This window comes from Oncorhynchus mykiss, chromosome 2, assembly GCF_057628025.1.
Source record: "Oncorhynchus mykiss isolate SJ-2025 chromosome 2, ASM5762802v1, whole genome shotgun sequence".
NCBI lineage: Eukaryota > Metazoa > Chordata > Actinopteri > Salmoniformes > Salmonidae > Oncorhynchus > Oncorhynchus mykiss.
Genome location: NC_143023.1, coordinates 53,836,731 through 53,863,202, shown reverse-complemented (window position 1 = coordinate 53,863,202; position 26,472 = coordinate 53,836,731). Strand labels below are relative to the sequence as shown.

At 43.3% G+C, this 26,472-nt stretch overlaps 1 protein-coding gene across 22 annotated transcripts in view; it reads right to left on the bottom strand.

Moving 5' to 3' along the window:
* The window catches only part of ap3b2 (adaptor related protein complex 3 subunit beta 2), a 102,821-nt gene that overhangs the window by 27,284 nt on the left and 49,065 nt on the right, over nt 1-26,472 (bottom strand). For 12 of the 22 annotated variants that reach the window (XM_021565010.3, XM_021565019.3, XM_090202008.1 and 9 more), the window contains exons 2-17: nt 25,105-25,180; nt 18,368-18,442; nt 17,784-17,879; nt 15,949-16,109; nt 15,774-15,840; nt 15,316-15,498; nt 14,973-15,182; nt 14,765-14,862; nt 13,760-13,814; nt 13,521-13,592; nt 13,353-13,415; nt 13,046-13,178; nt 8,754-8,863; nt 8,241-8,417; nt 6,672-6,858; nt 6,238-6,368 (exon numbers count right to left, since the gene is read on the bottom strand). In XM_021565010.3, the coding sequence (XP_021420685.3) occupies nt 6,238-6,368; nt 6,672-6,858; nt 8,241-8,417; nt 8,754-8,863; nt 13,046-13,178; nt 13,353-13,415; nt 13,521-13,592; nt 13,760-13,814; nt 14,765-14,862; nt 14,973-15,182; nt 15,316-15,498; nt 15,774-15,840; nt 15,949-16,109; nt 17,784-17,879; nt 18,368-18,442; nt 25,105-25,180 (1,894 nt within the window). The remainder of the gene's footprint in view (nt 1-6,237; nt 6,369-6,671; nt 6,859-8,240; nt 8,418-8,753; nt 8,864-13,045; nt 13,179-13,352; nt 13,416-13,520; nt 13,593-13,759; nt 13,815-14,764; nt 14,863-14,972; nt 15,183-15,315; nt 15,499-15,773; nt 15,841-15,948; nt 16,110-17,783; nt 17,880-18,367; nt 18,443-25,104; nt 25,181-26,472) is intronic. The other 10 variants (XM_021565027.3, XM_090202023.1, XM_090202017.1 and 7 more) reach the window with 1 other exon arrangement.

Genomic DNA, 26,472 nt, shown 5'->3' with positions numbered 1-26,472 from the left:
TGCCCTCTCCCACCTGTAACAGAGGAACACCTTGTGAGAATGCTGTTCATTGACTACAGCTCAACATTCAACACCATAGTGCCCTCCAAGCTCATCCCTAAGCTAAGGACCCTGGGAATGAACACCTCCCTCTGCAACCTGGACTTCCTGATGGGCTGCCTCAGGTGGTGAGGGTAGGCAACATCACATTCGCCATGCTGAACCTTTAACATGGGGGCCCCACAGGGGTGCATGCTTAGTCCCCCCTGTACTCCCTTTTCACCCACAACTGCGTGGCCGCACACAACTCCAAAACCATAATTAAGTTTGCTGACGACAAGACAGTGGTAGGCCTGATCACCGACGACGGTGAGACAGTCTATAAGGAGGAGGTCAGAGACCCGGCAGTGTGGTGCCAGGACAACAACCTCTCCCTCAACGGAAGCAAGACAAAGGAGCTGATCATGGACTGGGGATGGGTCGAGATCTTCAAGTTCCTCGGTGTCCACATCATTAACGATCTATCATGGTCCACACAAACCAACACAGCTGTGAAGAGGGCAAAACAATACCTTGGGTTTGGCCGGCCTAGATATCCTTGTCCCATCGCGCTCTAGTGACTCCTATGGCGGGCCGGGCGCATGCACGCTGACACGGTCGCCCGGTGTACGGTGATTCCTCCGACACATTGGTGCGGCTGGCTTCCGGGTTAAGCGGGCATTTTGTCAAGAAACAGTGCAGCTTGGCTTGGTCGTGTTTCGGAGGACGCACGACTCTTGACCGTCGCCTCACCCAAGTCCGTACAGGAGTTGCAGCGATGGGGCAAGACTGTAACTACCAATTGGATACCAATAAATTGGGGAGAAAAAGGGGTAAATAAAAAAAGATTCTATAGCTGCATTACTGAGAGCATCTTGACTGGCTGCAACACCGCTTGGTATGGCAACTGCTTGGCTTCGACCACAAGGGGCTACAGAGGGTAGTGCATATGGCCCAGTACATCACTGGGGCCAAGCTCCCTGCCATCTAGAACCTCTATAAAAGTTGGTGTCAGAGGAAATCCCTAATAATTGTCAAAGACTACACTCTGCTACCGCACGGCAAGCGTTAACGATGCAACAAGTCTGGAACCAACAGGACCCTGAACAGCTTCTACCCCCAAGACATATGACTGCTAAATAGATAACCAAATAAACTGAACAAAAATATAGGCGTATCAAGCAACAATTCCAAAATTTGACTGAGTTACAGTTCATATAAAGGAAATCAGTCAATTGAAATAAATTCATTAGACCCTAATCTATGGATTTCACATGACTAGGAATACAGATATGCATCTTTTGTTCACAAACACCTTAAAATAAATGTGCCTCGCAATGGGCCTCAGGATCTCATAATGGTATTTCTGTGCATTCAAGTTGCCATTGATAAAACGCAATTATTTTAGTTGTCTATAGCTTATGCCTACCCCACCGCCACCATGGGGCACTTTGTTCAAAATGTTGACATTAGCAAACCGGTTCCCCACACAACGCAATACATATGGTCTCCTGTTGAGCGGCTGGTTGGACGTACTGCCAATTGCAATCTGTGGCATTGTGTTGTGTGACAAAACTGCACATTAGAGTGGCCTTTTATTGCATTTACATGTTGCGTTTATATATTTTTCATAATTACAGTATTTTACTAGGTGAATTTCACTTTTACTTGAGGCATTTTCTATTAAGGTGTCATGACTCTCCTGTGAGGATCGAAGGATCAGGTTACTGTGAGTCCGCTCTACAGCGCCCTCTCTCTCCCGCAGAGGGGGAGAGGGGTGACGTTGGCCATTTTATGACGCTCGTAAATACCTGGCAGAAACAGGATTGAGGGGAATGAAACCTTTTGTTTCAAGGAGATTACTCCCGCCAAAACTACAACATCAAAAGGCTGGATAATTAACAATATTTCTGTAATCCAAACATTGGGAATGGTCCGTGGGTATTTAAAGAATAATGATGTTAGCCTTCTAAATGAAAAAATTGTTTTTCATATAAAGTCTTAACCAGTCAGTGACCACACCCACGTGGGCAAAGACATTATGTCGGCGTCATGGAACGCCCCCTTTGCCAGAGTGCATAAAACCCATCGTGAAGAATTAACATACAGTGGGGCAAAAAAGTATTTAGTCAGCCACCAATTGTGCAAGTTCTCCCACTTAAAAAGATGAGAGGCCTGTAATTTGTATCAAAGGTACACTTCAACTATGACAGACAAAATGAGAAAAAAATCCAGAAAATCACATTGTAGGATTTTTAATGAATTTATTTGCAAATTATGGTGGAAAATAAGTATTTGCTCAATAACAAAAGTTTATCTCAATACTTTGTTGGCAATGACAAAGGTCAAACCTTTTCTTTAAGTCTTCACAAGGTTTTCACACACTGTTGCTGGTATTTTGGCCCATTCCTCCATGCAGATCTCCTCTAGAGCAGTGATGTTTTGGGGCTGTTGCTGGGCAACACAGACTTTCAACTCCCTCCAAAGATATTCTATGGGGTTGAGATCTGGAGACTGGCTAGGCCACTCCAGGACCTTGAAATGCTTCTTACGAAGCCACTCCTTCGTTGCCCGGGCGGTGTGTTTGGGATCATTGTCATGCTGAAAGACCTATCCACGTTTCATCTTAAATGCCCTTGCTGATGGAAGGAGGTTGTCACTCAAAATCTCACGATACATGGCCCCATTCATTCTTTCCTTTACACGGATCAGTTGTCCTGGTCCCTTTGCAGAAAAACAGCCCCAAAGCATGATGTTTCCACCCCCATGCTTCACAGTAGGTATGGTGTTCTTTGGATGCAACTCAGCATTCTTTGTCCTCCAAACACGACGAGTTGAGTTTTTACCAAAAAGTTATATTTTGGTTTCATCTGACCATATGACATTCTCCCAATCTTCTTCTGGATCATCCAAATGCTCTCTAGCAAACTTCAGACGGGCCTGGACATGTACTGGCTTAAGCAAGGGGACACGTCTGGCACTGCAGGATTTGAGTCCCTGGCGGCGTAGTGTGTTACTGATGATAGGCTTTGTTACTTTGGTCCCAGCTCTCTGCAGGTCATTCACTAGGTGAACCGTGTGGTTCTGGGATTTTTGCTCACCGTTCTTGTGATCATTTTGACCCCACGGGGTGAGATCTTGCGTGGAGCCCCAGATCGAGGGAGATTATCAGTGGTCTTGTATGTCTTCCATTTCCTAATAATTGCTCCCACAGTTGATTTCTTCAAACCAAGCTGCTTACCTATTGCAGATTCAGTCTTCCCAGCCTGGTGCAGGTCTACAATTTTGTTTCTGGTCTCCTTTGACAGCTCCACTATGGTCTTGGCCATAGTGGAGTTTGGAGTGTGACTGTTTGAGGTTGTGGACAGGTGTCTTTTATACTGATAACAAGTTCAAACAGGTGCCATTAATACAGGTAACGAGTGGAGGACAGAGGAGCCTCTTAAAGAAGAAGTTACAGGTCTGTGAGAGCCAGAAATCTTGCTTGTTTGTAGGTGACCAAATACTTATTTTCCACCATAATTTGCAAATAAATTAATAAAAAATCCTACAATGTGATTTTCTGGATTTTTTTTTCTAATTTTGTCTGTCATAGTTGAAGTCTACCTATGATGAAAATTACAGGCCTCTCTCATCTTTTTAAGTGGGAGAACTTGCACAATTGGTGGCTGACTAAATACTTTTTTGCCCCACTGTATCAGACCAAGCAGGTGGACGGTGTTGAACCGGACGTCACAAATGGTTAGACCCTATGAGACCAGAAAAACGTGGAGCGTGGCTGCACCTTGAAATGGTAGGAATTTAAATCTCTAGATATAGTACATTTCTGGGTTGCTACAGGCGTGTAAAATGGTTAGACTCTACATTAGACCAGCGTGACTGACAGCGTGAGCTGAAAGATACGAAATGGTTAGAAACTCTCTCGAAGAAGACGATAACACAGGAACATTCAGTCTGCAGCTGTTTAAGTATTATTCAACTGTATGTACAATTGTGGAATTCCTTTGTTTTTCCCTTTCCCTCTCTTTTGAATCTGCCATTTTGTGTAACAAGCCGTCATATCGGTTTAGTCCACTAGGGACCTTTCATTGCATTGTGTTAGTAAACAATAACTATACTGTGTGTTTATGTATTTCTGTATGATTATTTAGTTAGTTAGTAAATAAATAATTACGCCAATTTGTATATCGCTTATTCATCATTTATGCTAGGGTTCATGCAGATATCCAATAATATTGACTGTGACTGATGTAAGAGATATTTATATCTTTAGAGGTTAGTCAGGAGATAGTAACTTGTTAAATAACTTTTCCCGTGGTGCCCCAGATTACTACTTAATGAATTGTTATATGATTAATTTAATTGCGTAATAATTGAACATGGTATGTAATTATTTTATAAAATAACAGTCAAACACATTAATGATAGTCATGACACGACAAAGGTATTTTTACTTTCACTCAAGTATGATAATTGGGTACTTTTTCCACCACTGGATAGAATCCTCTGCAAAGGGTTCTAACCAGCACCAAATAGGGTTCCCCTATGGGGACAAATCAAAAACCCCGAGATGGTTCCACTTAGCACCTTTTTTTCTAGTGTAGCTAGACTATCCATACGATAAGATCAACTAGTTATTTGGGCAAACTACTCCTTCAAGTGTCTGGAATTAGTCATTTGGAGGAACTCTCTCTTTAAGTCACTGAAGTGCCCTGTTTGAGTGGTACAGAGAAATTAGAGAGAGAGTAGGGCAGTCAGCAGAAATACACTGCACTCTCAAACGGGAGGCACCTCTCGCGTGTCTCCTAGCAAGCCGATCCGCCCCTCACTGCTGGTTATGACCTCCTCTATCTGCGGACCGAGGGCAGAGAGAGAGAGGTCATGGGGTCAAAAGTTACCAGATACAAATCCACATGTGAACTCGTCTGGAAATCTGCTTTGGTCATGAATGACACATTAATGCAGAATCATGGGGAATGAAAATACATTGTTAAAACAAACATAAACAGTTCACGGAGCAACGATAAACCAATGGAACAAGCAAACCAAATCAAGAATTCAAGTCCCTCCTCCAGCGCAACAAAAACATTTTTTTAAAGGGTTTTGTTGGCGGATTTGGACGTAAGGAGCGAGACTTAAGGATATTGATTTGATGTCAGCCTTTGGCACATATCGTTGAAAATGAACCGATGGCACATGGAATGATAATGTGGAAAAATGGGAGCCTCTGTGGTTTGGGTAATTAGAGGTGTTTAGGTGAGACATTACTGCATGGCGGTTATTTGAGTCTGTGTGGTGTGTTTTAGTAACAGTACATTTGCTGGGTTGTTTTCATTAGGCATCAAACAGAAGAAAAGTACTTGGAGTTGTCCAATAAACGCTTATTAGCGTTTTCCGTTGTAAAATGAACAAGACCCTGTTTTCCCTCTTTTCTGTGTGTTCCAAGCTGAGCTGCATTGCTGGAAGGTACCCTTCCACCCCCTTATGCCATGTGCCATTGGCTCAAGCAGGTGAGATATCACCAAAGAGGGTTTGAGTGTTTGTTACCCTATAGAGGCCAGAGGAGCAAGGGGTCTAATGGGAAGCATGGTATTGGATAAACTTGGCAAGTAGGCCACAGCTAGGCCAGCTAGAGTTTACTAGCGGACACCTGACAGGGATTTCCCAATTTCACTAGTGTGTGCTCAGGTGTGATAGCTAACTAGCCTCAGCTGCCATTAGCATAACAATATTCCACTCTGTTACCAGTTGATCGGAGTTCACACTGGGGACAGGTCATTCCTGTTGCCCAGTCAATTTCAGATTCATTCTGTTACGTTATTAGCTGTTACGTAATCATGTTTACTGGGCAGATAATATGGCAACCATACAGTTCAAGCATCTGGGTCCTTGAACTTGACTAAAACAGAATTAACCTTTTCAGGACACATTCTGGCACCCCTGGCAATGCATGGGAGACAATAGGGATGTGCGTAGTGCATACGTGGATGACGTTATGCTAATGAACAGTGAGTGACCAGTGAATGACTGGCAGGTGGTCATGATTAATGAACTCAGTGTTATATGTCAGTGTCTGGGTGCTACTGCAATTTGGTGGTGGTGCTGCGCCCCCTCGAAGGCATTGCCCAACTAGAGGAGCGCCCCTCGGGCCCCCCTCGGGTTTTGGGGTGCCCCTAGAGGCCCCCTGTCTCTGGCTGTTACTGTTTCCACTGCACGCACAGACTCCTTCACCTCCACGTTGCGCACAGAGGGGTCTGGGGCGGCCTCGGGCCAGTCAGGCAGCACCTGGTAGCCGCCGGCCTTGGCATTCAGTAGGTGGGACAACGAGCCCAGCTGGAAGTGGTCTCGATCTGGAAAACACAGAGAAAAAAAGACAGTAAGATCCACATAATTACATAAAACATTACTATATTGTACCTCTATGGTATGAATTATGGTTAGGACCATGTTCACTTACAATTTATTTTAAAAGGCTCATGTCTGACAACACAAAACAGAAGCAGAAATAGTAAGAGACTCAGAGTCCCTGGTCTCAGATCTGGTTGTGCCATCTTGCCAACTCTGCGGTCATTATCGCCATAGACTTTGGCAGTAGAGCACAAACTGATCTGGGACCAGGCTAGTAAAAAAGAACACCATCTGATGAAAGACACCTTTAAATGGAGATTCGAGGACGGGCGCAGGCTTAAGGGCCAGGAACAGCTTCTTGGCATACTTGCTGAGGGCACCACTCTTGTCAGTGGGCACGATGAGCTGGCGGATGAAGCGTGCCCGGTCGCGAATGTCATAGTTCTGGTCGTACTTGGCCAGGTTCAGCACGTACTGAGTGAGCAGTTTTGTCTGATGGAGGAGATGAACAAGGGAGGATGGAGTGTGGGAGGAGGGGAAAAGAGAGAGAATGTTACTTTCAACTGGAGGGAGGTGACAGCTTGGTGCTAGAAACACAGAGAGAGAGAGACACAGAGAGAAATATATTTCAACACTGTGGACAGTGCCATAGGGATGACTGTATCATACCAGTGGATCATTGGTCCCATAGACATTGTAACGACTGTACAAGAGCCTTGGCTGTACCATAATGAATCATGCTGAAAGTCTAAATCACTTCCTACCTATGGAAAATATGCTTTAATGGTGAGTTGGAAGTGTTTTTATCCAAAAGGGGAGTAAGCCTGCTTGTGCAGTAAAATGAGAACAACATTACTTGCTTCTCTGCCATCTTGGGAAAGGGTTTAATACAAGACACTGCTGCGAAGCTGGGGAGCTAAAGGACGTGGCCATACTAAACCCACTGTTTTCTCAGTGTTTTGGTAAAGGCTTTACAAATACAAGCTGCTGTACCAGCTGTTCCCTAGAGAACCATGGCATAGAAGGGGGAATAAAGACAAATGGAAAATATAGCCTAGTGCTGTGCCTGTCTTATTCTCATATGCTGAAACATGAGGTGATGGCAGCAGCTGAATGGCACGAGAATGGGCCTCAAGATATCTCTGTGCATTCCAATTGCCATCGATAAAATGCAATTGTGTTCGTTTTCCGTTGCTTATGCTGGCACATACCATAACCCTATCATGGGGCCCTCAATGTTGACATCAGCAAACCGCTTGCCCACACAACACCATACACGTGGTCTGCGGTTGCGAGGCTGGTTGGACGTCCTGCCAAATTCTCTTAAACGACGTGGGAGGCAGCTTATGGTAGAGAAATTAACATGAAATTCTCTGACAAAAAGCTCTGTTGGACATTCCTGCAGTCAGCATGCCAATTGCACGCTCCCTCAAAACTTGAGACATCTGTGGTATTGTGTTGTGTGACAAAACTGCACATTTTTGAGTGGCCTTTTATTGTCCCCAGCACAAGGTGCACCTGTGTCATGATCATACTGTTTAATCAGCTCCTTGATATGCCACACCTGTCAGGTGGATGGATTATCTTGGCAAAAGAGAAAAGCTCACTAACAGTGACGTAAACAAATTTTGGGACAACATTTGAGAGATTTAAGCTTTTTACATGTATAGAACATTTCTAGGATCTTTCATTTCACCTCATGAAACATGGGAACAACATTTTACATGTTGTGTTTATATTTTTATTCAGTGTAGATGCTGGCACCTGTTCGGAGTTGGCCAGGTAGAGTTTGTCAGCCAGGAGATGGTTATAACACATTATAACGGGGTCATACATGCTCAACACAAGTCCTAAATGCATTATAACTGCATCACCTGTTTGGAGTTGGTCAGGTAGAGTTTGGCAGCCAGGTTGATGATCTGCAGCTTGACGATGTCTTCCTCGTTGGTGAAGGTCTTGGCCATCTTCCTCAGGACATCCGGAGCGATCTTGGGAACGTGCTCGCAGTACTCCCCGATCAGCCACAGGATACTGGCCCGCGCCATGGGCACCTGTGTAGGCAGACAGCGCATGAACATTGGGCATGCTAACAGGCTGGGTCAAGTGGAGAAACTGGAAGAGCTAGCTCTGGCTCTCGGTCATATGTTACAATTCCTGAAATACAATCATAATACAATACAATTGTAACACAATACAATTATCATTTCATTTTTTCAACAAAAGTGCCTATTTGTTGCTTACTCAAAACAAACTGACAGCACAACCAAGCAGGACTGTTTGGGGACAAATATGCTTTAAAAAAAACATTAATTCTGACAAGAAAAAGAGCACCTCATGTAGTTAGACTATGGGGTCAAAGTTAAGATCAGAGGCCTACGTCCACGTACCTGGATGTTGTCGGTGAGTTTGGCCATGTGCTTGATGATGTCACTGTGCTGCTCGGGCTGCATCTGCAGCAGCTTCTTAATCACCACCACCGACTCGGCCACTACTAACTCTGCAACCGACACATGTTCATGCTGATATTTCACAACCTTCATTGAACGTTTGTTATATCATATGGGTCGTTGAGAGGAAATGTTTGATATGATGTCAGCTGAAGCACAGGGAATCCTGATATGTGGAGGCGACATGAATGTACGTTCAAACCCAAAACTTGACTCTACAGGAATGACCCCAACACAGCCAAAACCCATTTGTAAGAAAATCAATACTTAAAAAAATATGTTTACCAGCCGTGACTGTACTTGCTTTTCTTCCCCTTTTCTTCAGTTTACAATAGGATTCACTATATCTTTACCTTTAGTAAAGATAGGCACATAATTGAGGAATATGATATAGGAACATTTTCAATAAAAAAATACCTTGTTTACATAAGTATTTAGATGTTTCTACAACTTGGAGTCCACCTGTGGTAAATTGAATTGATTGGACATGATTTGGAAAGGCACACACCTGTCTCTATAAGGTCCCACAGTTGACAGTGCATGTTAGAGCAACAACCAAGCCATGAGGTCGAAGGAATTGTCCATAGAGCTCAGAGACAGAATTGAGTCGAGACACAGATCTGGGGAATGGTACCAAAAAATGTCTGCAAGACAAGAACACAGTGTCTTCCATCATTTGTAAATGGAAGAAGTTTGGAACCACGAAGACTCTTCCTAAAGCTGGGCGCCCGGCCAAACTGAGCAATCGGGGGAGAAGGGCCTTGGTCAGGGAGGTGACCAAGAACCCGATGGTCACTCTGACAGAGATCCAAAGGTTTTCTGTGGAGATGGGAGAACCTTCCAGATGGACAACTATCTCTGCAGCACTCCACCAATCAGGCCTTTATGGTAGAATGGCCAGACGAAAGCCACGCCTCAGTAAAAGGCACATGACAGCTTGCTTGGAGTTCACCAAAAGGCACCTTAACGATTCTCAGACTGGGGGCGAAGGTTCACCTTCCAACAGGACAACGACCCTAAGCACACAGCCAAGACAACACATGAGTGGCTTCGGAACAAGTCTCTGAATGTCCTTGAGGGGCCCAGCCAGAGTCCGGACTTGAACCTGATCAAACATCTCTTGAGAGACCTGAAAATAGCTGTGCAGTGATGCTCCCCATCCAACCTGACAGAGCTTGAGAGGATTTGCAGAGAAGAATGGGAGAAACTCCCCAAATACAGGTGTGCCAAATTGTAGCGTCATACCCAAGAAGACTCAAGGCTGTAATCGCTGCCAAAGGTGCTTCAACAAAGTACTGAGTAAAGGTTCTGAATACTTACGTAAATGTTATATTTACGTTTTCATTTTTAATAAATTTGCAAAAAAAAAATAAATCTGTTTTTGCTTTGTCATTATGGGGTATTGTGTTAGAATGATGAGGGGGAAAAACAATTTAATCCATTTTAGAATAAGGCTGTAACGTAACAAAATGTGGAAAAGGTCAAGGGGTCTGAACACTTTCCGAATGCACTGTGCCTTTGAACGGGGTATGGGTAGTAGGTGCCAGGCGCACCAGTTTGCATCAAGATCTGCAACGCTGCTGGTATTTCCACGCTCAACATTTTCCTGTGTGTATCAATAATTTTCTACCACCCAGAGGACAAGAAGGTGTTCCTAATGTTTAGTATACTCAATGTATGTCCATGTGTTTCAATAATAGACCAAGATCGACTCTCCGGAGGTTGAACTCAAGTATTTTGAATTACCCACAGATGAAGGTACAAATTAATCTGGACATTTAAACCTATTTGGAACAGAATGACAACGGTGTGGTGTAAAGAACAATAGATGAGAGAAACTTAATAAACTGCAATCTCAGTTAAAACAAGCTGAAACAAGAAATTAAAAAGATGAAGAATAAAATGGAAGAAAATGTACTTCCAAGAAGAAAATAAAAAGTATATTCCTACAACAGAGGTACTATGAAGTAGGCAGTAAGTCTATGAAACTATTAGACTATAGACTGAAAAAAGAACAGGGCAACAGTCTCCCACAAATGATTCAGCACCCCCCCCCCCCCCCCCCCATTTGACAATTATTCAAATGTATGTTGCGTGGGTTAATGAGAGAGATAAAGAAAGAAAAACAATCGAATCAAAAAGTCTAATTTGCGGAAAATATAATGGGCTGAGCTAAAGGGTCCTTATGGGAAAATTCTTGCTTAATTTCCTTATGGGGGAAGCAGATATAACTGTCTACAAGATAAGGAACCCCCAAACCAAAATAATTCAACATAAAGTAGAAGGGATACAAGAGAGCTTTGAAATACTGTACAGAAACCTACACTCCCAATCACACTTTGACAATGACTTACAAATAGACCCATTTTCTTACTCACTGATCTTACAGTACCCACCATCATTGAAGAACAGAATGAGATGTTAAGCTCAGAAATGACCACAGAGGAATTAAATACAGCTATTACTGGTACCAAAGCAAACAAATCCTTGGGTACGAACGGTTTCACCTCTGAATGGTAGAAATCATTTAGAGAATAGATTATCCCAAGTGTACTTGCAGCCTGTAACTGGGCATTTCAGAAAGGTGAGATCCCCTCGTGGATCTCGGTCCTAAATTTGCATTAAAACTATACACATCTATTCTAACTAGAAAAATTGAAAATATCTTACCAGAGCTCATTCACTTAGACCAGACAGGCTGTATCCGACAGACACACTCAGTACAATATTACACGAACATTACAAATGATGATACATTTCCAAAAGAATAAGGTAGAAGCCATTGCATTGGGCCTGGATGCTGAGAAGGCTTTTGATCTTGTCAGATGAGCCTATATCTATTCAGTTAGGACATTATTAAATCCTTTCAGGCATTATATGATAGACCATTAGCAATAATTAAAATCAATGGTGACCTCTCAAACCAGTTTGTATAAGAACAGGGTTTGACACAGGGATGCCTGGCCTCGCCCCTCCTCTTCGCCCTATTTATAGAACCCCCGAGTCAATGGATTAGACAGAATTACAACATTAAAGTGATGGATATGGTGGGAGGAGAGAAGATATATGAGATAACCAGTTTAAAGGATGGGCAACAAGAGGCCTCTCAGTCTACTGTAATTTAGTACACAAGGGGGCACTTCAAAGCTTCCAAGTATTGAGAGAGAGCCAAGGATTAGAACGTGAAGATTTCCATTAATATCTCAAAATATGTCACCGATTTGATGAAATCATAAAAGGTGGAGGACTCTGAGACTATAGAACATGCCATATTCAAATATTAATATCTGCTTATAAATCAGAAACATGCATCAAAACTATCTCCAGACTATACAATGACTTCTTAAAGTACAAATCTGAAAACACACTATACAGTGTATATAAAAGGAGAAATGAGAAAGGGAGGCTAACATGGTCATTTCTGTGGATGAGTGGGAAACCCTATGCCAATTACAATGGAAGTCAACAAGCTATTTGACTCGTGGGGAATTTGGATGGGAAAATATGATACCGTTCTTTAACACTCAGGGTAATGGAATGGAGTGTTGGAGATTATGAGGGCCTACTGAAGCAAACCATTACCACATATTTTGGGGATGCCCGAAGCTTGTTCCATACTGGCAGGATGTCCATAAAGGAATGGAAGCCGTATTTAGTGTTGATGTCCCATTCAGAGGGGAGGTCCTGTATTTAGGGTGCATTTACATTTGATCTCAGCGACGCTTTAGGCAAACACTTGATTGGGATACTTCTAGTAGCAAGTAAGAAAGTCCCAACAAAAAAAAAATGGTTACAACCAGAGGCGCCCGTGGTCGATGATTGGACAGATGTGATACATGAGATCTTGGTGATGGAGAGACTGACCTTTTCTCTGAGACTACGAAAAATTACAATCATAAATATTTGGTTGAAATGAGTATATAACAGTGTTGAAGAAGAAAAAGAGAAGAAATAAAATCACGGGGATGAATGCCGAATTATTAAGACCGTTTTTCACGTATTTTTTTGTGCTCTTTTCCTTTTGAACTGTTAACTGACATCTTGCATACTCTCGCTGTTCATTAACGGTGGCAGCTATGTATGGACCTAGTGGTGCGGCGTGGCCCTGAGGGCTGCGTTGCATGAATAGACTTGCATCTGGACTATTGCCAAACTATGGATGGGTATAAAAGAAGTCTCAATGATAATGCAAAAAATGTCACGCGTGTCGGAACGGGAAGACGTCTACTCACCATCGCGGTTGGAGAGCAGCTGCACCAGGCCGTTGAGACAGGTGTCCCTCACCTCCCCAATGTTGGTGGCACAGCGGCCGATGGCCTGGATGGTTGCTGCCACAAAGTCCTTATCATTGCTTTTAATGTACGTCTGCCAGAGAGAAAACATGGAAGGAAGTTAACCCACTGTAGGCAGACGTGTACTGTACCGCCATGTACCCCTAGCGACAAATGCATCCAAACACACAGGAAAGCAAAACAAATGATCATCCTTATCACAAATGGCAGTCAAGCTAACCAGAAGTCTTAACCATTTTTACTATACCTGAAATTCTCTCAGGATGGTGGATATATTTGTCTCGTTGGCCAAATTGGTCAAAACCTCCAGCTGACAAAACAATCAAGACTATAATTAAAGTTCTGAAATGTCAACGTGTTGCAGCATACTGTAACACGAAAGGAAAGCATGTCAGTGTGAGAAGTGTTTGGTCACCTTGAGGACTTTAATCTGGGTTGGGTCTGTGGAGCGGATGTAGAAACTCTTCAGATAGGGCTCAAACATCCCCTGGGAAACACAGAGACAAATAACATGTACAATTTTAGATCGTGCTGCAGACCCCATGCAGTACCTCCTCGGTTCCAAACAATCAGCCCCTAAACAATTTGGAATCAATTTGACCATTCAATACCCATTTTGCACCCTTTGGAGATATTGTTGAAGCTATGACTCACCCTTCTCTTGATGGACATTGTTGCCACATTCTGAAGGACGACATATTGCACTTCACTACATGGGGATAGAAAGGGGGGGGGGGGGGGAGCGAGAGAGAACATTAATATAATTAATTACATGCAGCTGCCTCTCCACACACACACACACACACACACACACACACACACACACACACATACACATACACATACACACACACACACAATGAAATGTAGCTGTTGTCACGTCACATGGTGACAATACTGAAGTCATCCCTGGGCAGATGGATTGAACCTGTTCTCTGAGCAATTTCATGGTGACATTTCCTCGTTGCTGACTGATGACCTCATCACTGTGCACGCAGCTCCACAACACCAGAAATAAACTAAAGAGCAGGTGCTAGACAGCCAGGATGAGAGACAACAATTTCCTTGCTTTTTGTGACATTGTTTACTGTTTGTGCCTGTTCTTGTCTATGGCCCCATTCATGTGGACTCTAGATTAGAGATATATTAATAATATTCAAACAATATAAAAAGTCTAATTCACAGGTGTGGGATCTTAATTTGATCACCCTGTTGTGTGAAATACAAACTCGTAGTTTATTTAAGGTTTAACAAGGCTTCTAAAGTTAGTAATTTCCTCTAAAATATCAGACTTGATTTGCTCTAATGAAAAATGGATTAACCCCTACAAAAATGTCCATTAATTATTATCCACATAATAATTCCCATTCCCTGTTGCTGCAGGATTATTTCGCTGCTGTGAGAAACTGGTCAAATTAAAACCCTACCTATGTAAATGAATGACACTAATATAACCATAGAAGTTATGACAATGTAGTAGATAAGAGAATTCTCTAACAAATTTAGAACAGGGTGTTGAGTTTCTCTAATGGAAAGAGAGCACTGTCTCACGTCATATAGCAGGACGACGCTGTACTGAGTATAGAGAGTTCATGGCAACACGTCGGTTACAATGACTCCATCTCTGGGAAGACAATGGGAAAGAAAGGCGACACTGACCTGTGACTCCTCATGAGGCGCACCAGAGCCTTGGCAATGACGCCTACCTCCGCTTTGGGTGCCAGGTGGAAATATAGCTGAGCCACAGCCATCACCACCTAGAGAGAAGAGAGAAGGAAGAAGAGAGAAATAATCATTAGAATAGTAGTAGTAGTAGTACTGGTAGTAGTAGAAGTCGTAGCAGTAGTAATAGTTGTATTATACTCACTGCTGCGTTTCGACTCTGCAGTAGGGGCTTGGTATTCCTCAGCAGTAGCCGGTGGTCTGGGTCCATGACGTAAGGCTTCCTCTTGACAATGGCAGTCACCTCAGTCTTCTTCTTCTCCTTCTCCTCTTTGTCTTCCTCATCATCGGTGTCATCATCATTATCAGAGCCATAGAAGGCCTTCTCTCCACCACCCTCCTCCAACAGGGATTCCTATAGAGAGAGGGAGGGATGAGTGGAGTAACACAGACACACACACACGCACACCCACACACAAACTGTACACCCACACACAAACAAACACACAACCACGAAGACACAGTATGTGGGGACCTGCAATACTCACGTTCATGTTGGGGTTGAGGAACTGCGTCCGGGCGTAGCGAGTGAGCATGTTGATGATGACCACCTGACCCCACTCCTCCACGTCGATTAGCAGGTTACACAGTTTACGGTAGTTCTTATGGATCAGGTCTATGCGCTCAGGACACACCTCCTCAAAGGCCATGACAACACTACCTGCCACTAGCTGCAGGCACAGTCAGAGGGAGATAAATTATCTAAGTCCTGTAGATACCTTAAGCTCAAAAAATGGCCATATGTTGACTTTGGCAGAGGCATGAAAATTGGCACATCAGTATCATTTTCACACTTAACACAACCTGATATGGTACCATTCACGCAAGCCTGTAATGCCACCAATAGGCTAAAGCAGAATATGGGTTTAACTGAGCTCAAGTTTTCAGTCATAGTTTCCCTTGTAAAGAGCATACAGAGTTGGCTAACGGGAAATATTTAACCTACTGTGGTTTTATCAGCAAGGAGCTTCTCAATGACCTCAATCAGACAGTCCTTCTGTTCTGGGTCCAAGCTGAGAGGAGACAACAGACATGTGTCAGGAAGTTAAGGAGCTGGATTCTATCTCTCTCTTTCTGTCTATATCTCTTTCGTACAGACATCCCCCCCCTCCATGTTATACCTGTAGAGTTTGGGGATGGCGTGAGCTGCCGTCTTCCTCACATAGGGGGACATGTCGGAGGCAGCCTCTTTGATGGCCAGCATCATGATAGGGACAATAATGGTGACTCTGATGCTGGAGAGCACACGCAGAGCACTGGCCCGGATCAACTGGTTAGGGTCCTAGAAAGACAGACAGAGAGAGAGACAGCGAGAAACAGAGAGAGGGAGACAGAGACAGAGACAGAGAGGGAGACAGAGAGAGAGAGAGACAGAGAGAGAGACAGAGAGAGAGAGAGAGAGAGAGAGAGACAGAGAGAGAGGGAGAGCGAGACAGAGAGAGAGAGAGAGAGCGAGACAGAGAGAGAGAGAGAGCGAGACAGAGAGAGAGAGAGAGAGAGAGACAGAGAGAGAGAGAGAGAGAGAGAGAGAGAAATGTTAAGAGATCATTGAATGACTCAATTAATTCAATTACTTCCTTTATTATACACATGGCTATTATTTACTGCTGGGAGGCTCTGTAGGTCCAGTGTGAATTCAGTGAAGTGTCAAAAACACCATGACCGGCCTCCCGGGTGGCGCAGTGGTTAAGGGTGCTGTACTGCAGCGCCAGCTGTGCCACCAGAATTTCACGCCCAGGCTCTGTCGTAACCAGCCATGACCGGGAGGTGAGTGGGGCGACGCACAATTGGCATAGCGTCGTCCGGGTTAGGGAGGGTTTGGCCGGTAGGGATATCCTTGTCTCATCGCGCACCAGCGACTCCTGTGGCGGGCCGGGCGCAGTGCACGCTAACCAAGGTTGCCAGGTGCACGGTGTTTCCTCCGACACATTGGTGCGGCTGGCTTCCGGGTTGGATGCGCGCTGTGTTAAGAAGCAGTGCGGCTTGGTTGAGTTGTGTATCGGAGGACTTATGACTTTCATCCTTCGTCTCTCCCGAGCCCGTACGGGAGTTGTAGCGATGAGACAAGATAGTAGCTACTTGAGTTGTGTATCGGAGGACTTATGACTTTCATCCTTCGTCTCTCCCGAGCCCGTACGGGAGTTGTAGCGATGAGACAAGATAGTAGCTACTTGAGTTGTGTATCGGAGGACTTATGACTTTCATCCTTCGTCTCTCCCGAGCCCGTACGGGAGTTGTAGCGATGAGACAAGATAGTAGCTACTAACAATTGGATACCACGAAATTGGGGAGAAAAGGGGGGTAAAAATTCAACAACAACAAACAAAAAAACAAAACAAAAAAACCCACCATGACCATCAATCATAGAGAAACCTACTGATATGCTACATGTATCAACCTTCCAGCTTTTTGGACCAAGTTGGACCTTGTGTGGCAGCGAGGATAGAGTGACAAAAAAACGAGATCTCTAATCTCAGAATTAACTATCGATTGGCTATTAATCTGTGAGAGAGAGAGCGAGTGGAAGGGAAAGAAAAAAAAGAGGTGAACACAGGAAATGGAAAGGGGAGAGAGAGATGAGACCTAGCTATTTATTTATTAACCTCCTCTGGAATCTCCTCTCAGCTTCAGTAGGAGAGCAGGTGAAACAGATGGTTATTGTAAAATGGCTGGAGAGGAATCCCCTGCTCCTGCTGTGTATGTGTCTGTGTCTGAAGAAAGAAATAATGATCTTACGACTTTGATAATTGAACTCTTTTTGTCTTGTCATAACACCACCATCGGATCATGTCACGTGTTCCCAACTCAATGGACACCCTTTACTCCAGAGTAGATAGAAGTTGCTGCTGACCACAGGTCCAGGGTCAGATATCTTTGTCTCCCTCCAATGGTTAAGGTTAGGATCAGGGGTAGGATATCTAATGCTAGATCTGTGGTGATGGGCAAGGTGACTGACCTTCAGGCCTCTCTGAAAGGTTGAAATGGAGAGCAGAGCCAGATCCTGCTGCTCCTCAGCATAGCGCACCAGGTACACATAGACCAGCTTCTTCACCTGAGATAGTGAAGAGATCGGGGAAGAGGAGAGAGGGGGGGAACTTGAGACATGACGGTACAACACACCATTGGATATATTACCCAAAACCTGCCATTTACCAATCTACTATGCTTGCCAGTCACTGGCATTCATAGGCAGTCTATAAGCAAAACCATCACCTTAATATTTGCCTCGCATCCACACCTTGTTTCACATGAAACAGAGCAATATTCAGTCTGGATGCAAGACAACCTAAACATTACCAAGCCTTCAACTACTCTTGTGCCTCTATATTGTTTGCTTCATTGTCTGCTTGAGATAGTTTACAAAATGAAAATAATGGGCAATTTCTCCAATTAAGGTATTAACTGTTTCATATATAGGCCTATGCACGGCTCAAAGATCTAAAAAAGTAACGCTCGGGCCAGCCAGTACCTCCCTGAAAAATAAATGTATATGTGACCTCAACTTCATGCAACAGTATATGTGGGATATCCAAGACTTACCTCGATGTTCTTGCAGGCCACATTCTTCACCACTGCTGGGAAGAGGTCCGAGGCATTCTTCCCTCTGGCGATCATCTGGGGATCACAAACCCAGTACAGAACAGTCACACACTGGACTGCACTGTCAAAACCATCCATTTAGCCGTATGTTATTGGATTAGTGAGAAATGATGAACACTCAAATGCATAGCAGCAGACAGTAGCCTGAATCTCAAATGACAGTGTGGGCTTTAAAGAAAGAATTTATGTCCATGTGGAATGGAGTCAAACACATGATTTCATATGTTTGATATGGTAAAAATGTATTCAGTTCTAGACATTACAATGAGCCCGTCCTCCTATAGCTTCTCCCGCCAGCCTCCACTGTAGTACACGTTCTGCTGTTCTATTGCATATGCAATGATGTTCGAGAGAGAAAAAAAAAACAGTCTTTGTTGTTTGCAGTAACTTTGTTGTTGTGATATCCCAAACTGACGTGGCAGTTTCAGCCATTAAGGATTCCCGCTTTAAAGGTAAACCCAGCAATATGACATCACACACACACACAATGAGATGTAGCTGTTGTCACGTCACATGGTGACAATACTGAAGTCATCCCTGGGCAGATGGATGTAACCTGTTCTCTGAGCAATTTCATGGTGACATTTCCTCGTTGCTGACTGATGACCTCATCACTGTGCACGCAGCTCCACAACACCAAAACAAAAACTTTGGGTTTGCTGGACGTTTATCCACACTGACCAACCACCCTCCCATCGTTGTTGACATAAGTAATCATCTGTTTTATGTAACCATACCAAACGTAACATATCATACTAAATTGGGTTTCTCGGAATTACGTACAGAATAATACGAAATGCTCTGAGACCAGGTCGTCGCAGGGTTAATAAGCCCGCCACTCACTGCACTACTAGATATATCTTCGCAAATCTACGAAAAATATAAACGCTCTGTCACAACAAAAATACTAAATTGGATAAGTCCAATCGATTGTGAGATATGGCATATACATTTTATATGATACATTTTGGGTCGCAGGTTCACAATTTTACCTTTTCTGAGATCGCTGCCCATCAAAGAGGAAAAAGCCACAGGTTGATGCAACTGCACATGCAGGAGGGGGCTGCTCATAAAACACAACACACCGGCAGTTTTCAAAATAGCCTACATCAGAATTTTGCACACCACAACACGCCTTTTAGCCTACTATATTGTCAGAAGCATCATCAGACCTCGGTAGTAGCCTATTTATCTCTCTTTCAATGCTCTGGAAACCAAGCAGAAAATCCTGTGCTCTAAAGATGGCATCATAGCCACACAAATACATTATAAGATAATTGTCGATCTGATCAGAAACAGTGTGCTCACAACCTTGATCTCCTAAATTATGTTGCTGATGTATTTTTGTATTTTGAATTTTGGAATATATAGAGCGCAATAGAGCCCCACGGTGGAGGTGTCATAATACCCATAAACCCTAGCAGCCAAACAGGGACATGGTTTTTCCACCATTCATTTTTGCCATAGGGAATTTTAGAAACACTTCAAATAAGGGCTGTGTTTCCTGTAGGCTTACACTGGCATGATGTTTTGATAACCATGTAAATCTCTCTCGGACAAGGTGACTTATCAATATATTCGGCTCCATTTCCTCTCAGATTCAGAAATGCTAATTAGTAAATCCCTGCAAGCTCCTGCACGTCATCGCTAAGAATACTTTTCCATTCGATAAAATTTGCCTACATTCTCTTGCTCGCTCGAGGAAGGCAATTTGGGGTAATAATAGTATATTTGATCTACCCCGATGAAAACTTGGATGTGAGCATGAAACACATTTCAATAGATGCATGTATCTAAGCTATCTATTATATCTACAACAGAAATTCATTTACAAGGATATGTTCGGTGTCAGCTGGCTTCTGGATGAAATGTATAATCAAATGATACATTTGTTTGATAAATAATCCTTATAGCCCATGAAGCGGAGGTTATGTTGTACACTCACTAGTCTTCCCCTATCAATTTACTAGATATATGATATGATCACACCATGCAATGAGGGAAGTAGCCTACAGTCAGAGAGGGAAGAAGGACAAATGTGTAAACTGCAGCCCGCAATTAGAGACGTTCCTGCATGTGGGCATTCTTGCATCTGCAGGACTGCCCCACCCCCAACCCCCTCGAGCATCCCATTGGTTCCTTCATGAACAACCCCCCTCGAGCACCCCATTGGTTCCTACATCAACGTCCCCCCTCAAGCATAACATCTTCATGCTTGTGTGACATGTTGAATGTGGGTCAAAAGGGAAATAAAAGTATTATCCGAGTGTCCTTCACTCACGCCTGCCCTCACCGTCGTTAACAGAACTGCAGGAAAACAGTGCCCGACAGGCAGGGTCAAGAGGACACTGTCTACCGGTTGCCCCGTTTCCAGTTAGTACAGCACGCGGGAGGCTGGAGTGAGACCATGTGCTAGCTAACTAGCTAGTGTAACCGGTGTCAAATGGGTAGCGGGGTGCACGCTAATAGAGTTTCAAAATCGATGACGTCACTCGCTCTGAGACTTTGAAGTAGTAATTTCCCTTGGTCTGCGAGGGCCGCGGCTTTTGTGGAGCGATAGGTAACGATGCTTCGAGGGTGTCAGTTGTTGATGTCTGCAGAGGGTCCCTGGTTCGAGCCCAGGTTGGAGCGAGGAGAGGCACGGAGGCAACACTGTTACACTAGTTTGCGACACCATGTGCTTGCTTGCTAGTTAGCTAGCAGATTGTGTAACCCCCGCCTGCTGTGTACCGGAGAAAACCGTGCCCGACAGGTGGGGGCAAAGGACACTGTCTACCAATGTTGTCCCCGCCTACTGCTAACTACTCTGGTACACCGCAGGCGGGGGCGACACTGTGTACTTGCGACACAGTATGCTATCTTACTAGTTAGCGAACCAGCACATGGTGTCGCCCCCACATGTCGTGTACCGGAGTCCTATTTAGGACTAGCTGACTAAGCTAGCACACAGTGTCCTTCGCTCCCACCTGCCGAACACCTGCCCTTGCCGTCATTAACAGAGCTGTGGGAAAACACTGCCAAACAGGCAGGGGCGAAGGACACGTGTGTACTAGTTATAGCTAGTTACCATTGTTGCCCCCGGAATTAGGATTAGGTTAGCGCCTTTCCTCATTGCTTACCAGAGATCTCAGAAAAGGTAAAATTGTGAACCCACCACAGGAGGTTGGTGGCACCTTAATTGGGGAGGTTGGGCTAGTGGTAATGGCTGGAGCGGAATAAGTGGAATGGTATCAAATACACAGTTTCCATGTGGTTGAGCCATTTGCACCGTTCTGGCAATTATTATGAGCCGTTTTCCAATCCGCAGCCCCCTGTGGAACAGATTATTTCAATTCACTGTATCACAATTTCAGTTGGTCAGAAGTTAACATACACTAAGTTGACTGTGCCTTTAAACAGCTTGGGAAATTCCATAAAACGATGTCATGGCTTTAGAAGCTTCTGATAGGCTAGTTGACATAATTTGAGTCAATTGGAGGTGTACCTTTGGATGTATTTAAAGGCCTACCTTCAAACTAAGTGCCTCTTTGCTTGACATCATGGGAAAATCAAAAGACCTCAGAAAAAAATTGCAGACCTCCACAAGACTGGTTGATCCTTGGGAGCAATTTCCAAACGCCTGAAGGTACCACTTCCATCTGTACAAACAATAGCATGCAAGTATAAACACCATGGGACCATGCAGCCGTCATACCGTCTCCTAGAGATGAACATACTTTTGTGCGAAAAGTGCAAATCAATCCAAGAACAACAGCAAAGGACGATGAAGATGCTGGAGGAAACAGGTACAAAAGTATCCTGAGAGGCCGCTCAGCAAGGAAGAAGCCACTGTTTCCAAACCGCCATAAAAAAGCCAGACTACGGTTTGCAACTGCACATGGGGACAAAGATCGTACTTTTTGGAGACATGTCCTCTGGTCTGATGAAACAAAAATAGAACTGAAAAAGGGGGAGGCTTGCAAGCTGAAGAACACCATCCCAACCATGAAGCACCGGGGTGGCAGCATCATGTTGTGGGGGTGCATTGCTGCAGGAGGGGACCTACTACTACTACTACCTACTACTGCTGTCTATTTTGGTGCACTTCACAAAATAGACAGCATCATGAAGAAGTAAAATGATGTGGATATATTGAAGCAACATCTCAAGACATCAGTCAGGAAGTTAAAGCTTGGTCGCAAATGGGTCTTCCAAATGGACAATGACCCCAAGCATACTTCCAAAGTTTTGACAAAATGGCTTAAGGACAACAAAGTAAATGTATTGGAGTGGCCATCACAAAGCCCTGATCTCAATCCCATATAACATTTGTGGGCTGATCTGAAAAAGCGTGTGCAAGCAAGGAGGCCTACAAACCTGACTCAGTTACACCAGCTCTGTCAGGAGTAATGGGCCAAAATTCATCAAATGTATTGTGGGAAGCTTGTGGAAGGCTACTCGTAACGTTTGACCCAAGTTAAACAATTTAAAGGCAATGCTACCAAATACTAATTGAGTGTATGTAAACTTCTGACCCACAGGGAATGTGATGAAAGAAATAAAAGCTGAAATAAATCACTCTCTCTACTATTATTCTGACATTTCATATTCTTAAAATAAAGTGGTGATCCTAACTGACCTAAAACTGGGAATTTTTACTAGGATTAAATGTCAGGAATTGTGAAAAACTGAGTTTAAATGTATTTGGCTAAGGTGTATGTAAACTTCCGACTTCAACTGTATATGTCATAACTCACAAACGATTGGACTTCCCCAATTCAGTATTTTGATTGTGAGAGAACGTTTATATTTTTTATATATTTGCGTTATTCCAAAAAGTTCTATCTACCATTGCAGTGAATGGTGGGGCTGTAAATCAGATTTGTTATGGTATTTCCACACTGAGTTTGAAAATGATAATGCCCTTTTAGTGTAAAAAATAAACACCCAGAATTTCAGCCTGTTCAGGTGAGATGGAGTTTTTGGCCCACATGACATCACATATTTTATTTGCATATGTATCCTCCTACTTTGAAGGGGTAAGCAGGGTAGACTCTGGAGTCTAGACCTGGGTGTTAAACTCATTTTGCCCTGGGGGCCACATTTGGCCACACTGACAATTAGTTATATTTCCAAAGCCATCAACATTTTTGCTAAAACAGTCCTCTATCTATTATTTGGGGAATTTTCTATGCTCACTGGCAGTGAGTGATTATTAGTGAGATGTAAACAGTCAAGAAACTGTATGAATAGAGGTCCATTATAATTTCTACATAATTTCAATTTTGTTTTATTTATTTTAAAGTATATTGTCGCCCCCACACACATTTTTTAAACTCAAACCACACGAGGGCCGGATTGGACGCCCTCACAGACGGATCCGGCCCGTGGGTCGTATTTTTGACACCCCTGGCCTAGACGATTATATCCGCCAATCAGGATTGTGTATATAAAAATAAATATAAGGAGGCTCAGCGAAATGATAAAACCTGTATTTGGAGTTATTTTCATAAAATAAACAGTATTTTTGTTTTTAGACATACAGTGATGATATTATTATTTTTTAAGACAGCATGGCTTTAAAAGATGTTAACCAATTATCCTATCCTTTTGTCAAAGTAGACTGAACATGAAACCTTGTACTTTGTGTAACAGTACTGGCGGCAGGCAACCTACATTCGCAGTCGAACGGACTTATATTTGACCACAAACTTACCTCGGCCTAGCTTCATTTTCCCCTCCACCTCTCTAACTATTCTGAGATATAAATTATGCAGTGACGGCTGCTCTGCTTCAGTAGTAAGAAACTGACACCAATAATGAATATTCTCTCGCCTTCTCTTACAGCTGTCGTCCTTGATGGGACGTCTGGGATCAGTCTTAGGAACGGCAGATATTCAACCTCAATACCTCAGGCTATTCTTGTTATCAGGAGCACATTTTCGACAGTAGCAGAGGAGGAAATGATTTATGCGAATGAGGAAAGAGAAAGTGTACTCCAGAAAATAAACTGTTCTGCCTTTACAATTACATAATTAATGTCATGAATATTTTAAAAGCTACTGTATTCATAATAGATGTCGATTGGAAAATGCAAAGGGTGCCACTGACGTATGTGCTAATTGGGACAGCCAGGAGGGTAACACACAAGTTTGAAGACTAAAGCCTACGGATGGTTGTCGAAGCTTGGACTATGACCCTTTATCAACCACCAGAAGGATATAAGATATGGAAGGATATAGGATGAATGCCATCTATGATTTCCAAAATAGTGTGGGCTACTGTGTTTACAGAAATCAGAATTACTCAACGAGTAAGATCTGAAACTTTACCAAGGACATGGGGTGGAAAATGTCAAAATTACAGCAAAAGCACTGAAAACAGATTTGAAAGTATGTTTTTTTGAGTATTTTTTTTATGATGGACAGAAGGTGTCAAGGTGACAGTGAATCCTCTTCGAAAATATTGAGTCTGTTTCTCTTTTTACTCCCGTTTGGTTATTTTGAGAGAGAGAGAGAGAGAGAGAGAGAGAGAGAGAGAGAGAGAATATTGAACGTTTTTTCCAAAGATTCCTCATGTGCTTGATTTCTCGCCTCCACCTGAGTAATCAAGGAAAGACTTCTGAGATTCACCCAGTGAGTTTTTTGTTGTTGAAGATGGGGGTGGTTGACAGTGGAGATGAAGACAGCAGTACTCACAGCCACAATCCTCTTCATAGCTTCCAGTTTCAGGGAGTCTTTGTTGCTGTCCAGCATCTCTTTCAAGTCATCATGTCTGGGGGAAGAAGAAGGAAGACTCTTCAATTACTGAAGTTATCCAGACTAGCAACTTTCTGGTGTAAAGGTAATTAGCAACCTTGCCTGAGACCTGAAGACTCACTTTAGACTCCCTGAGCTTATTCCTAAGGCTTTAGCTCAGCAGGCTAAAACAGTTTGTGGAGTGCCGATGACCCCGTTTTCACACCAAGTTGATCACACTAACAGACATCTACGTCTGTGGTTGAGAGCAACTTCTACCTCGAGCATGTAACTATGGCAGCTGATGGGTAACGAGATACTTCTGGGTCCCGTTCAGTAGGCACGAAACCATCATAATTTTTCAATAAGAAGCACTCATATTTGTTTTCTATTTTAAAATAGATGTAGGAAAAAACAGGATGAGGGACATGTCAAAATCCATATTTTTTTGCACTTTAGCAAGTCTTTATTCATATCAAAATGTATTGAACTTTCCATGTGGTCTATATTAAAGGGTACAATTCAATATTGGTGCACAATTCTTACTTTTAAAAAATCTAAGGGATGCAAAATGTACTCTATTCTTGGAACGACCCACGAGACGAGATTTGGAAGGATGGCCACGCGAGACTATATTTGACATGCTACGTAAATATTGCAATGTAGGCTTGATCGAATATAGAGCTATGAGTCTAGGTTGACAATATTAAACTAACTGAAATCTTTCGAACAGCAATCCCAACCTATTTGTCACACTGTACGTTGAGTAGCGAAGCACGTTTTTGCAGTGGCTTGACTCATTCACTCATCATGGCTCTACTCTGTATTGTGGAAGCTTTGTTATTGTTTCAACTGCGGATTGCCCCTTTAAGGCTGTCACGAGAGACTACCTGTTCAGTAAAGCCACAAAGCCAGTCCCAGTGACAGCACAATGGTTACATTTAATCCCATGCTATCGAGTCTGAAGATATGAAACAGTATATCAATGACTATTTGGTTAAATGGTTTACTCAGAATATAGAAAAAAAGCTAGACTATAGATATGAATTATGTGAATTATTCAATTAGAAGTGCAGTGAACATCTCATGATATATCTCAGGCTTGGATGTGAGGGATGATGCTTTCCAATCTACCTCATTGATACTATAACTGCCTATTTAACTTCCAGTCTAGAGATACTGTATGCTCAGCAAATAGTTAAGTGATTAGTTTGGGTTGGTCATCATCTCTGATCATTAACATTGTGCCCCCCCCCTCCATACACTTCTAAGGAGCAGCAACTTGGGCACTAAGTAACAATGCTATTAAAGTAGCTACGCAATTCCAAG